This window comes from Poeciliopsis prolifica, unplaced genomic scaffold (genome assembly GCF_027474105.1).
Source record: "Poeciliopsis prolifica strain line A6 unplaced genomic scaffold, Auburn_PproV2 SCAFFOLD007, whole genome shotgun sequence".
In the NCBI taxonomy this organism is placed as follows: Eukaryota; Metazoa; Chordata; class Actinopteri; order Cyprinodontiformes; family Poeciliidae; genus Poeciliopsis; species Poeciliopsis prolifica.
Genome location: NW_026562382.1, coordinates 10936803 through 10951626, shown reverse-complemented (window position 1 = coordinate 10951626; position 14824 = coordinate 10936803). Strand labels below are relative to the sequence as shown.

Sequence of the window (14824 nt, the reverse complement as noted above, 5' to 3'; positions counted from 1 at the left end):
TGGACAGTTTCTTAGCCATCTTTCCAACATGCAATAAAATGCAATTATTGAAGCCCTCGATCGGTTACATCAAGAGTCCCTGAGAATGCGTTTGATTAGTAAATCTGTGCAGTGATGAATTCAGGGGGTTGAATCATGAGTGCAGTACTCAGTGACAGAAGGTTGCAGTGAAAGATTTGGTTATAAACCATATTAGTAAACAAATTAAACAGCTCTCGTTTAATTTGTTTACTGCAAACACCTAAATGGCTTCAAATGTTGACAATAAACCTAATGTGGTTGAGGATTTTTAGGAGCAACTGTTTGGACAACACAGTTTATCTTCTTAGTATGTAATATTTCTGTGGTTTCTGCAAGCGTTATAGTTTATGTTTCCTAACAGGTTCATAACAAATGTTGATCACAGTGATGGTCCTGCAGACACTAGAATCCAAAATGCGCAAGACTAAAATGTTTTGTCACTGTCATGCATTGCCTCCCCACTCTGTCAGACAGTTTTGCTTTTCGTGCAGACGCAACACGCTGCAGATGTCTCAGCTGACTCACTGTCTATCCTAGCAGAGGTCAGGCTGGGCAGCTCTGTTTCTGCCTGCAGGGGTGACGGTCAGGATTACTTACATCAATAGGGGTCTTGGAGTACTTCAGAATACCATTGTCCAGAACAAAGAAACGCTGCAGAATAAAAAATAAAAAAAACAAAACAAAAAAAACAAGAATATCAAAGTAAAATTGGTTAAATAACAACAAAGAAATGAAAATGACAAAAAGAATGACTTAAAAGAAGTGGCCTTTTAATATTCAGGACACAGTTTGGTGCATTCTTTGTAGAAGGGAAAGCTTTCGGTCCGGCCTGGCATGTGGATCGTACCTTGTGCCATCCTTTCAGGGGCCATTTCCTTTTCTTCAACATGAACCCTTCGTGTTTGTCGGGCCTTTGGACATTGCTTTGACCGATTTTCAGTCCCTCGATTATTTCCCAGCTGTCTGCCTCCTGGAGAGAAAGAAAAATACACAGCCGTGTCAGAACTAATCCACTCACTCTTCTAGTGTGATACACAAACAGGATACACACAGGCTGTAATAAAAAGAAAACATGGCCTTGTCATAGGAAAAACAAGAACACGTGTAGTGCTTCTTTTAAGCCCACTAGTACAGCTTTAAAATAACAAAATACTGTCCCCCTGTGCTCTCTCAGCATTTCCACCTCATTAGCTTTCTCCTGACTACGCTCTTTCAGCTCTGAGAGGGTCTGTAAATCAAAATGACGCCTCTGGGGAGGAACCGTGGACAGGTCACACAGGGACAGGTGACATCCAACCTTTGTCCCTCAGGAGGAGACACACGGGAGAATGGGGTCACTGATTTGATAGCAGGAATATGACCAGGAACAGAGTAAGAAACGTGATCCTATTTTCTGTCTCTCTGCGGAACCATCAGTTTCACTAAAAGAAATGCTGTTGGTCTTCATGGACTAAAGGAAGAAAATAATTATGGGGTTCGCTGCCAATACATTCCTGCAAATTAATGCAGTTAGTTGTTATTGGTCAGGATTATCGCTGTCATATAATTTGAAACTTTCAAATACGTATTTCAACAGTACTTTTTTCAGACATAAATGATTATACAACAAAATTTTAAAAATACAGAGTTCTGGGTTCAAGTCTTAACATCACTGTACAAAAACCACATGTCTATTCTACTGTAAATTGAAGATTTAAATTTTTTTCCTTGTGTATCTAGTTGGTGATTTGAGTTGACGTTAAGGATTTTGGAGACAGTTTGAAAGTGTTGATTTTGGAGCATAGAAATCTTTCTTTATTGTGACTCTCTGAGACCATATTGACATTAAACTGTTTCCACAATAACTTGGTGTATCACTATCTAGACATGAACCTGGTGGTTCATGAGATGTTCCTGAAAATGTGACCCGGGTCAGTTTCAGCAGAGGTAGCAGTTTGCTGGTACAATGATCCGACACACATTACATTTGGTTCTGGAATGGATAAAGTAAGATTAAGTTGCCCGAATGGCCCAAACCTCAATGCTTTTAAAAATTTATGGACTCTGCTTAGAAGAGGGGTCAGTGCCAAGAAATCATCCAACGTAAATGAGCCCGACCGATTCTGGTAAGAGTTATTTAGTATCCAGTCTGTGTTAGGCTCTCTGCAATGTACTAAGGCATATTTAACCAAATATGAGAGTATGCACATTTTTGAGTTTGTATGTATATTTCTGATCCTGTGTGAATTAGAGCATCAGCGTATATGTACCATACATATCTGTATCTAAATGAATTGGAAACAACTGCTTGAAATTAGTGTTGCATGATATAAGAATAAGATGCATGCATCTTGATATTAATATTGAAAATCAAAAAATGAATTAATCAGTCTGCTCTTTTTTCAACCATTATAATGTTATAACACCTTTCTGTCAGCGATGGCATTTTATTTTAGGTCACCTTTAGCCAAATTGATAAAAGCTTTAAATAAGATGTGGATAAGTAAGATAACAAAACACTTAATGTATTTGATTAGATTTAACATTCAAAACTTGAATCAATAATACTGCAGCTTCTGAAACAAAAAGTCAGCTTAGTATGCACAAGCTTCACTTCTCAAGCAACAAACAGCCTGTGGCTTCTCGCTGCACCATGTGACGCTACAACCTTGATGTCTCTCCGGGGGTGCATGATGACACCTACCCTTGGTTTGCAGGACATTTAACAAAAGAGGACAACAGCTTGCTTAATCTAACAAGTAGGTAAACAGATCTGGGTGGTAATGAGGTCATATTCCTCCACTGGGGGGGCAAATGCCTTGTGAAAATGGGGAAGTGGAGGAGTTTAAAATATACACCAACTGTACAAGTCGGCTGTTACCTGTATAAAAGGTTATGGTTCGATGTTTCTTCATTTAACACACTACGCTGTATATACTTAACGCCTTATAGGGCGATAATGAAACTTTTGTTATAGAGGAATGCCTCAGGCAAACTTCCTGTCTGTTATCTGCACCATTAAAGACTTTTAAATGACTCTAAACTGATAAATCAATGGTACACTAAATAAAGAATTGCTTGTGCTGCAAATATTTAAATACAGTACCCTTCCCAAACCATTAAAAAGATCCACAGCACCGACTCCACGTAAATACCAACGCACATGCTGACTACTGGCTTATATGGAAATGGGGCCCATAATAAGAGTTGCTGCTTTTTGTGGCTCAGCCCTCAGTACTGAACTGAATTAAGCCAAAGTGATTTCCTGCACTCTGCTTCCGTTCATTGATCTTGCTGCAGAATAATTTACAGCTGAATGAGCTGGTCCCTCTTGGCAAGTTTACTCCTTTATTGGAGAATTTTGTGGCAGATTCTGTAAGAGGCCTCCTGCTTTTCAAAGGCAAGATCCTTAAGGAGATTAGCTTAACAAATTTGCTCGTTCATAGACAGTAAATTTATGTACGTCTTCTTGACAAGTTAGATATTCAAATCTCGAAAACGGCTTTGCTTGAACCAGAAATTATACTGGATAAAGATGACAATAAGCTTAGACAATAAGTACTCAATCGAGACGAGCCTTTTCTATGAGACAGACCCTCAGGGTTTCATCGTAGGTGACACACAGCCACAGCAGACCTTTGATGCAATGAATCAAACTTTTACAGTTAAGGTTTCACTGAGCTGAGAAAAGGACAAACACTCTTTGGGGACACCTCAGGCTAAATCAGCCCTATAAATATCAGTTCTACAGCCAGCTTCTGGAGACCGCTTTACATTACATTATGTCTCTGGCATAGACAGTAACGCACAAGAACAGTCTGTCAATCAATTTTTCCTAACATGTTGTGTGCATACATTCTAAGAAATATTTTTGATAAATGACTTGCTTGCCACAATTAAACAGAGCGATAAATGAATATATGAGGCATTGACACCTTTAAATTGTTTTTTTCTAAAATAAGGAGCTTGGATAATTCAGTTGTGTGTTTTAGGAAGACTGCATGAAATTTAGGCATATTTGAATATAGCCTCGCCTCATAATCCTCAACAAAACCGTGTCTACTGCGGCTCACTTCACACACAGGCACTGTTCGGAAGAAGGTCCAGCAGAGATCGTACTTTCTGCAGCAACTCAAGAAGCATAATGTTCCAGAGGGAGTAACTGGTGATCTTCTCCACTGGTCCTTTTTGATCTGTCCTTTCCTTATCTGTGTGTGTGATTCAAGACAAATCCATGACTTGTTCAGAAAATGGCATCTAGGAATATCGTGCACAATTTAAATTCGAATTCAAAAACAATTATTTCTCAACAGAACAAGCATTCTCAAATGTGGCACTCCTATTAAACTATGGAGTTTAATAGCTTTAAACTCCATAGTAGCAACCAAAAAGTAAAAATTATATCACTTGCACAACAAAAAAAAAAGCAATCTATTCACACCTCACACAGCAACACAATCACCAGTGGAAGATGATATCTCAGCAGCTACAAACCACAAAGCTATTGTTTTTGAGGATGTATTTTCCTGCTGTATTTGGCTGGCTCAGCAGTAAAGCTTAGAGTGATGCTGGCTTCCACACAGAGAGGATGTGGACATCCTGAGAGAAGCAGAAGCCTGCACACAGTATAAACACACCAGATTCAGTTACACAAGCTTGACGTCTAAACGTATCATCTGATGACTCGTGGGCTGGTGCAGCTCTGAGAAATATTCCCAATATCTTCTTTCATTTGACAAGAAAGCAATTTCTACCAAACTGCTGTACAAACATACAGATAGATAAAAATAAAATTAAAAAATTAAAAAAAACTTGTGAATTGTCCTGATTCAGAACAATTCACCAAGAAAGATTTTTTAATGCAGCATTTAAGTAATTTTGGATCTAGGAATGTCTAACTAGAATGTCTAACTAGATTCATGTTATTGTGTTTGTGTGAAATTTGCTTACTGCAGATGGTTCACCTTAGTGCTCCCATGAGGGCGTGAAAAGCAGCCATCAGCAGCCGGTATATTGACATGTATCGATTAAAAAATGGGGTCAGGATCCGATTAAGGCTTTCTCCAAACAGTAATGCATTGTTTTTGTTTTTCCGCAAAAATCATTGAAGGCCAACAAAACGCAGGTCATTGGCGGAGCATCTAAAGGCATAATAAAGGTCAACATAAAATTAAAAAGCAGATAATATTTTGAATGGAATACATAAAGTGAGAAAAAGTTTATCTGTAGCTTTTCACATAATGGATACATAACATTTGCCATCAAAGCTCAAATGAAGCTTTACTTTCCCAGAAAACTGATGCTGAAGCTAATTTGAGCAGAACGTTCAGGGTGTGCTTGGAAAAAAAAATTAAAACTGAATGAGCTCATCGTGAAGAAGCTTTTTTCCAATTTCAGTTCTGCTTCCTCGATTAATCTCACCACTTCAAATGTAATAAGGGTCGTCTCACTTAAGCTGCAAATGTTTAAAATGCGAGGTACGACTACATGTGGGTTATAGCAGATCAAACTCTTGCTTCAGATGAGTATTTAACATCTCATTTAATTATTTCTCTCTTGCTCCTTTTCTCTGATTTATCAAGTGTGCGAGAGCAGTCTGTGAGGACCATGGTCCCCTCACCCAGCCACCCACCCAGGGAAATGGAAAGCGTGATGACCCACCACAAGAAACTAACATTTACATTAGTTTAAAATATACTTCTCTGATAACTCATACAGCAGGAAGTAATGTATACATGTAACAACCAATCACAGCCCAGCGTCCCAGCCGTAACACATTCCCAATCTTTTCTATTAAACTTGCAGAATATAAATATGGATCGGGGAACTGAGTGTGATACATTAAAGTTAGAAAACATCCACAAATAACAGAAAAAATTGTGAAATACAGGCTTACAAAGTAGTGCAAAATGCTCCTTTTTTGTACACATACTGCACATGCCATTTACTTTTTTTGCACAGGATTTACAACGTAGAAAGCTCTAAATACATGCAGATGCAGAAATGCCAATTAAGTCCAACAGATGAAAACAATTTCCACATATTTCTTCATTGGGTCACATTTATCCTCCTTCATGGCACAACAGCAGAAGTATTCAGAGTCTTACTTCCCTGAATTTATTTTCATCACAACAGAGTCACCCGACCTAAAAAAATGAGGCATTCCTTAAACCTTTGATACTGTAAACCTTAGGTATTGCTTTGGGGCAATGATAATTTCCTCTCGCTGCTTAACTCAATAATTAAAAAGCCCAAGTTAAAAATATGTATGAATATGTATTTAAATATGCATGAAATTGTAAAACCATTACATGCAAAAATATCAACAAAGAAACCACATGACATACAACTACTACAGCCATTGACTACTAAATTCCCGGCAGCAGTGATTGGCTCAGCAATGTCATGTGATCCTGTGAAGCAAGTGACGACCCAGGGGGCGTGTCATCACGACTTTACATCAGTGTCTTTACCTCCACCGCACCCCTGAGACCGACTCATCCAACCCAGGTTAAGAACTACAGCATTACTAACTACAATAGGTCACAATGAAAATAAAATTCTGGTGACTTTATTTTTACTAAATTGAATAAGGGGTCTTCATTTCTATTGTGGAATGTTAATGTCTATTGTGTCACAATGCCAGCAGTACAGTAGGTAATTTGTGTAACTGTGTTATCCATTGCCAAGTCTGATCATTTGTATCTTTAATTTGTTGTGCTTGGGACATCCAGTCCCTACATAAACTAATGTTAAACTAATTATATCCTCATATCAAGTGTTTAGTCTGTATTATGAACCTCTGCTCTTTATCTCCTCCTATTTTTATCTGCGTCTGATTTGGCAGCATCACATAAGTCAGATGTTAAACTCTTCCCAAGATTTGGGATTTTTGGACCTTAAATAATATATAAATAGGGCTATGAGATAAAAAAAATAACAGTGTTTTTATTTTAAGATAACTATTTCATAAAGGAGAGATTCTGCTTAGCAGCAAATCCTTTTTCTTTCTTTGGTAAGATTTGTCAAGCAAAATGCAATCACACAGAATCCAGAAAGATAATGAGACTTCATAGATGCTCTGCAAACCATCAAATCTCATTCGAGATTCTGATCCATCGGCTACAAAAGCCTTGCAATAGTTCAATAGAAGAGAATGTTTTGTTTTTTAATTCTGTCTCAGCTTCCAGCTTGTCTACTGTCTGACTTCATCAATTAGGTACTTTGGACAGACTCTATGTGAAACGGAAAATGCGGAGAACCTTTTCATCAAAAGGTTGCAGCCAAGAAAGGAATAATGAGCCGGAGCGTCTGAATGGGTAACTGTCTGCTTCATCAAGCCGCAGGGTTTCAGCTAACTGTCCCAATTCCTCAGATCGGCTTTCTTTCTCCTTCTCTTGCACAGACAAAACTGGCCTTGCAGAATGTGCCACATGTTCACTGGGGCACCAAGCCTTCGCCTATCTCTCATGAAATATTCACCAGCCAGTGCCAACGGAAAAGCAGTGATGTCAGAGATTCCAGTATGGGTGTCTGGTTTCTGTGTGGCCACAGTGACACAGCAGCTCCGAGAGGAGAGGAAGGACGACTGGGGCCTTCGGATGACTTAATGCAGGGGTTAAGTTTGAGCCACTGCTCTGTGAACTGTGACATAAGAGCGCAGCTCATTTGGTAGTGACTGCTCTTTCTCTGCTGATTAGTCTGCTGATGAGCAGATATCTTGCAAATGTTGGCAGCAGGTTTATCTAAATGTATTTAACCTTTCATAAGGGATGAATGCATAATGCTTAGCTGTTATGGTATGCATAATGTTATGCATAATGCTTAGCTGTTACGATAACATTTATCTGTGTTTGTCGCATCTTGCTATTTCAGCGTAAGGCTGAGTGATGATTAAAGGGAATTCTGGCATATATGAATATGCCTGCATAAATGTATGCATAGCTTTTTCTTTTACGTATGTATTTATTTACCTTGGCTATGTTTCCGCAACATGTTTTGTTCATAATTTACTATTTCCTCGATCCTTACTGACAGAGTCCCCCCAGTATCCAAAGTACTGTAACATTCACTCCTGATAATTTCATCTCTGCTCCGGCTTCACTCTCAGGAATCTGCTGCTCGATGGATTGCCTCTGAAGTGAGAAGATCGTTACCTGCCGGCTGTCTCGCTGGGACGAGGAAGAGGAGGAGGCGCTCTTTTGAACCGGCACTGAGGTCTTGTTCACTGGCGTGGAACTCCTCTCCTCGGTGCTCATGGTGCGGCCATGGGGGCCTCGCTGGTATTGATGGTGCTGAGACATGCTGGCCACCAGTCAGCCCTGTGGAGCTTCCTCAGCACTGGGGCCCACAGGTCAGGGACATCCTCTGAGACTTCCTCACACTCACAGCCTGCTGCTCGTCTGAAACACAAGGATCAGGAAGTCATATTCCACTTGCTCAAGCCACGCTGCAATGCAGAAGAGGTTTTTTTTTTTTTTATAAAAAGAGTTTTAGAATTATCACATCTGAGCCACTCCAAGCCTCCGTTAATTCAGCATGTTAATCTGAGAAACTGACTGACCCTCAGCATTTCTTTGAAGCCTGGCTTCTTCTTCCACTTGAGGAACTGGGTAAAGCTTATCCACTACGCTGTGAAATTACTGCCACTAAAGATTACTTAGCATGCGTCAAGCTGAGATATGAACATCAAAAAGCTTAACTGATCCTTCACCTTTATTATCAGTCAGTATTACTAATTGTTGTGCAAATTAACAATTTGGACTTTCAAGCGTAAAATATAATCTCTTTTATTTCATCAAGACAAGTTTTTCAGTTCAAAAGTGAACTGATAATCCCAAAGAAATATTTTTGAAACCTTTTCATATATAAACATTTATTCTTTTTGGCCTGTATTGTAATCCCTATTTCAAGTGAAATAGTTGCTTGTATTGTCGATACAAAAAGACAAAGATAATATAAGTATTTATATTAACTGTTTTTTACAACTTCACGTTTTTTGCCATTGTTTTCAACATTATGACCAAAGAGGTAGTGAGAAAAATGATTATTTTATATCGTCTTGTGCATAAAAGAAAAGATAAAAACTTAATTGTCCATAAAAATTGAAATTTGCATTACATAATCTGTAAAATGCCTCCCATTAAAATAACACGAATAAAGCATCATAAACATTCAAGAAAACTAATATGTGATCTGCAATATAGTGTTCATTTATTTTTTCTCTGGTTCAATAGTTTGATGGAGTTGGACTTGAGTCACTTTAACCCATTTTCACGTGTTTTCATGTTTAGTCAGGAATCTAAACATGTTTACTGGGTCAAACCCATCATGTTCATCAATCAATCCAGGACTGAATCGTTACATTTGACCCAGGATCAGGTGATCAAAATGAGCTGCATTGTTATTTTTAGCAGGTTTTAGTTCAGTGGTGTTCAAAGTGTGGCTGGGGGGCCATGTGTGGCACTCAGCCCAGAATGATTGTGTCGGGCTACTAATTGCAATTCAAGAATAGGACAAATTCAACAGACTATTACAGGCAGTTCATAAGTCGTTTTTTTTAAGAAATTGTGACTCATCTCCTTTACTCTTTGTTGAAGTACAATGTAAAATGGACTCAAAACTTTCAGAAATTATATACGTTTCTTTATAGGAAAATTATTGAAGTCCAGCATAAATTACAGATCCATCTTCTACAAAATGAGATCAGTTTCATTCATCAAAAAAGACACAAAAAACGTTTTGTTTTTATTTAAAAATCAAGTTTTTACCAAAGTTATAATATTTAACACTAGTAAATGTTAATAATAATTATTATTTTTTTAATTTTTATAAATTACATTTCTACAGAGTTTGGAGTGTTTTCTTATACAAAACTGATGGCTCTTTGGATTCTGCAACAGAATGTGAACTGAACTTCATTGTGTAGCTCACATTATTCAAAACCTGAACACAAAAAACCCAAAATTATCTATTAATCGCAATTGATTGTGTGATTTTTAGTTGTGAACTAAATTGTAATGATTGTAAAAGCTTTAGTTACATTGAGAACATAATTACCACTTCAGCATGTTATTGATGTGATTATTAGGACCATGTAACTTAATGATAAACCCTTTAAACATTTAATTATATTCGAATATGTAAGAGAATATACGAAACAAATAAGGACGTTGAACAATGTGCTGTAAGGCAGACGCCTACCCACAGCTCACAGGCAACCAACATCGATAACCTAAATGTGAGGTAATCTCCTGAAATAATTGCATCAGTCAACTTCAAAACATCTGGTTAAACACCGGCTCGGCTAGCAGCAGGGAGTGCCCGTTTCATCATTAGTCATGGCACATGCTGACATCCTTAACACTGCCTGCAGGGCTGCTGTGTAATTGCCTGAACTCTTGGTAGCTCCACATTTATCTATTGAAAAACAAAAAGCACACATTTAAACCAACCTTTCTTTTCCTATAGAAAAGATTAAATATAATCACATTTGGTCTTTAATTTTGCTAAATATTTCGCCTCTTTGTCACTGAATGATTACAATGGTGCAGCACAGACATGATGACATCTTCAAAAATAATATCTATTATTAGACTGGCTCTATCCACTGCAGATATATACATATATAATTTTGCTGCAACATGAAGCTAAAGACATATTCCAATGTATTTCCATCGATAGGTGAACTGTATGTCAAACTGATAGGCAGTGATGAGTCTTGTCATCAGCAGCCTGTGTTCATCTAGTGGATAGATACTGGTGTACACCGCTTAGGAACACCCTGTGGTTTTAACTGCAGGATGTTTTGGTTAGGCTCTCCCATGTGTGAGAACCTTCCCTGAGTCCACTAAGCAGCACTGAGCATGCTCAAATACAACTGTGCAGCTTTCTCATGCACTATAATCTATAATTCAGCTCCTGCGATAGCGTCATCATCCCCACTCTGCCTTGTCTTAAGCCAGCCAGGGTGTAAGCTAATGTAAGACAAGGCGCAAAGTCGGTTCACACAATGTGTTGCACTCAGCCTATTTAACACATCCGCTCTCCTTGACCCAGTAAGAAGCAGACGTGGTTGTGCTTTCATTGTGAATTTCACTCTTCTGATGCATTATTAATCACAATAAATACAACCTATAGTTTGCAAGAAAAAATATAGGTTTTGTCAATAAAATTTATTGACATTTAAGTTACACAGGTCTTTGAGGATATGAAACACAAAACTGGATGTGAAGCGACTGCAGCAACAGTGAAGTGAAAATACATTCGGACACTTTGTTTTCACTTCGGTTTTTCACTTTTAATGAACATTTCTTGGCTGAAGATTATCATATGCAAACCCTCTTTGTGACAATAACTTCAAAAAAGCCACTGATAATAAAAAAATGTCAACTGGAAAATGAAAACGCCCGGTAAAAGTGTTGTTTAATTGACACTTTATGAGACAACTAAAACAAACTAGTGCATAACTGAGCACTGGAAAGAAGAGGTGGCTTATGTTCACCGCTTTTTCACACATTGACACAACCCCTGCTGAACTGATTACTGTTATATGGACTTCCTCGGTTAATTAAAACGTGACGACCCACTAACCTCCCTCTGCTCTGCTCCGTAGGTTTGCAGCACACATACAATCTCCTCTCATGCAACACTGATCTGGCTGATCTTTCCAGCACCGCACAACTTTGATTTTTACTGTCCTTTGTGTTATATAAATGTATATTTAAACACAGTGGTTCCATCAGTCCTTTTTAATGCACATTTTGAAGTATTGTATTAGATACTAATACAACATCACTGTTTACTGGAAATTCAAAATAACATCCTGAATTTTGCAAACAAAACAAAAAACATTTTTAAGCTTGCATGAGGTGCTTTTGGATTTAAAAAGGAGAGATGGACATAAATCTGATGAATAATATGTGAGCAAATGCTCCAATACATACATATGGAAGTTGTCCATCTCTCAGTACAGTTTTCTAAACAGAGTTCACACCTAAATCCAATTGAAAATCTTTATAAAGACAGAAAAATTGATGTACAAAGGCATTGTCCATCCAATTGGACTCTGTCTAGAGCTGTTTTGTGTTCTTCTATTGCAAAAATTATAAACTGAATTTTCTGGCTGTAACATAACAAAATATGAAAACGTGAAAGGGACTTGACTACCTTTGCAAAGCACTGTACTTCAAGCCAATTTTTGGTTTAGCCTCAAATAAGTATTCCATTTTATTTACTATAAACAGCAACATCACATGCTGATGCTAATAAAATAAAACCTTTGTCATAAATTTGACAAGACGACAAAGCTGCTTCATACTCTGAAAGTTATGGTGGTGCCGGGAAGAGTCCAATCAGGACAGAATGAGTCATAAGCTTCTTGTTCTAAATCCAGTCCTCATGAGTATTGTCCACTCGGAACGAAGACCAGGCAGGTTGAATGAGTCAGCTATAAAAACACTGCTAAACCACTTAGCTGAAACCTGAACATCTCTAAGTTTTTCTAACTGATTTTTGCAAGTTCATTTGGATTCCTCTGATTTTCGATACACCCAACTTTTGTACATTGTCCTGAAAAGGAAAAAAAAGCTTCCAAACAAGAAGTACATTGGCTTGCTTTTTATTGATTTGTAACGTTTTCAAGAGCTTTGTGTGAAGCTGTGGTTTGCTGCGTTTATGGCCATTGTTACTTCTCCAATCAATAGTACTTATTCTGGATGAAGATGAATGGCCATCTGCTTGCTGCAAGAGATGCCTTCCATGTGCGAAGATAATGACTGAACAGAAGTGTGCAAATCTCAATAGAACAATAGCACACTCTTTTAGGAAGGTATACCAAAAAAATGACTATGTTGCATCCATGAAGCCTTTCACCCAACACAGCATATCAGTTTACTGCTTAAACTCATTTCAGCCAAATTTGGGTTAACAATGCAAACTGTAGCATTTAGGGTCATGTCACAGCAAGAAGATGCTTCACTTGTTTCAAGCACCTATAGCAATAACATGCAACAGTATGAGGAAGTGATCCTTTGTGTTTGCATTTTCCAAACACCTAAAGGTTGAAATGAAATTTTACAGACAAAAATGTTCTCAGAAATATAACAAATGGTTCTTCTTCCACCAAATATGAACATCTGTGTAAATTTCAGTTGTCCAGAGGTTTACTTGGCTTTCAATTGAATCTAATGACTTAATGTGATGTAGCTGCTCTTTTCTAAGAAAACAAGATGCATATAATAAGTTAACTGCTGTTAACAGCGTTTATCTGAGCGTTCAGCCTCATGATAGTAGAGCAAGACTTCCTGAGAAAACGTGAGGAAGTTAAGTATTTTAAAAGGAATGAGTCTTCTTGCAAAAGTGAGTGTGTATTACATCAAATACGAAGGTAGGCAATAGAGTAAAGGAGGAAGTAAGTGGGTCTGGCAGTTTGATGTGACAGATTTGTGGGTAACTGGTACCAAAAACCAGGTTTCAATTTATTTTTAGCTATGAAACATTTCTGATCTTAGTAATATGTTAGTCATTTTATCTCCAAAGATATGTAAAAACAATTAGAGATTGCGGATACAACTGACCAAAATGGGTTTTGAGCAAAGTGTGCCTAATAAAGTGGCACACTTCATTAGTCATTTTGCAAAGAAATATTTACGCAAATAAATAAGTATAAAATATGAACTTCTGTCTTGACAGTGAAGAACCACTGAAGCCAAATATTTCGATACACTGTAAAAACCAAAAAACTGGGATTGGCCGGCATCAATATCCGATATTAATATTGTTGGTATGAAGTACATGCTATCTATACATTTCCCTACACTTTCGACATTGTAAAAAAGACCACATACCCAACCCCTTATAGCAGTGCTTCAACTATGCATGGTCTGCAGTACAACATTTACCATTCCCCCATTGCTAATGATGACGTGCGCTGGGATTTGGATGTAGCTCAACGTATCCCTGGATGCTCAGCCATCAGTTGTTATGGCGACAGTCTCTGCCTCCTTTAGGGTCTGAACAACTTGCAGTTCTCCACATTACACCTCTTGTTAAATGCAACATGAACACTGATGGCATCACTCGTTACACACATGTAACATGATGAAGCTCAGTGGTAACTGTGCTGTGATGGGAGTAGAATGACAGTCGTCCCTGTGTTTTCACCACGTCCAAGAAACACAACCTCGCAGTATTGACCAGAGCTCCAAAGTGAAACAAGTTTGCTGATCCCACACTTTGTTGCATAATTAAAGTGGGGCAACAAAAGCAGCGTCGTGTCCTTATGTTATATTACAGGGTATTAAAGGACAAGCCCTGTCTGAATTTACAACTATAATGCAAATCAATTAATTCTGACCTTTTACCCTAAGTGTAGGAGTTTAGACTAAATAGATGTAGATCTTGTGTGCTAGCAGTCATCAGTGTGTCTCTTTAAACTAGGGTTCCTTTTTTTCCCCTTTAAAACAGCACCAGCTGGACAGGGCTGCACATATTACATCACCGAGGTAGAATAAGGCATAACACATCAAATGGCTTTTAAGGTACTACCTTATTTGTTCCAAACATAATGACAAAAAAAAAGGTTGGGCCTTTTTTGAGGAATGATGTTAACAATTTTATGTTTCACACTTTATAGTAGGACATGAAAAACCTTTCATAATTTACAATTTTCAATTATAGGGTAAATATTAAAAAATCTATACAGGATAGTTTATACTATCCTACATAGATGTTAATTAACCCTAACCACAAATGCATCTTAGCAGTCCTGAACAAATGAAACCGTAAAAACATTGATATTGTGATTTGATATATAATGCAAGTC

General features: G+C 37.8%; 1 protein-coding gene across 2 annotated transcripts in view; it reads right to left on the bottom strand.

The window, feature by feature from the left end:
• The window catches only part of osbpl6 (oxysterol binding protein-like 6), a 38775-nt gene that overhangs the window by 21262 nt on the left and 2689 nt on the right, over positions 1–14824 (bottom strand). For both annotated transcript variants that reach the window (XM_055031655.1, XM_055031656.1), the window contains exons 2-4: positions 8157–8402; positions 869–991; positions 619–672 (exon numbers count right to left, since the gene is read on the bottom strand). In XM_055031655.1, coding sequence (XP_054887630.1) covers positions 619–672; positions 869–991; positions 8157–8303 — 324 coding nt within the window. In that variant the 5' untranslated portion in view covers positions 8304–8402. The remainder of the gene's footprint in view (positions 1–618; positions 673–868; positions 992–8156; positions 8403–14824) is intronic.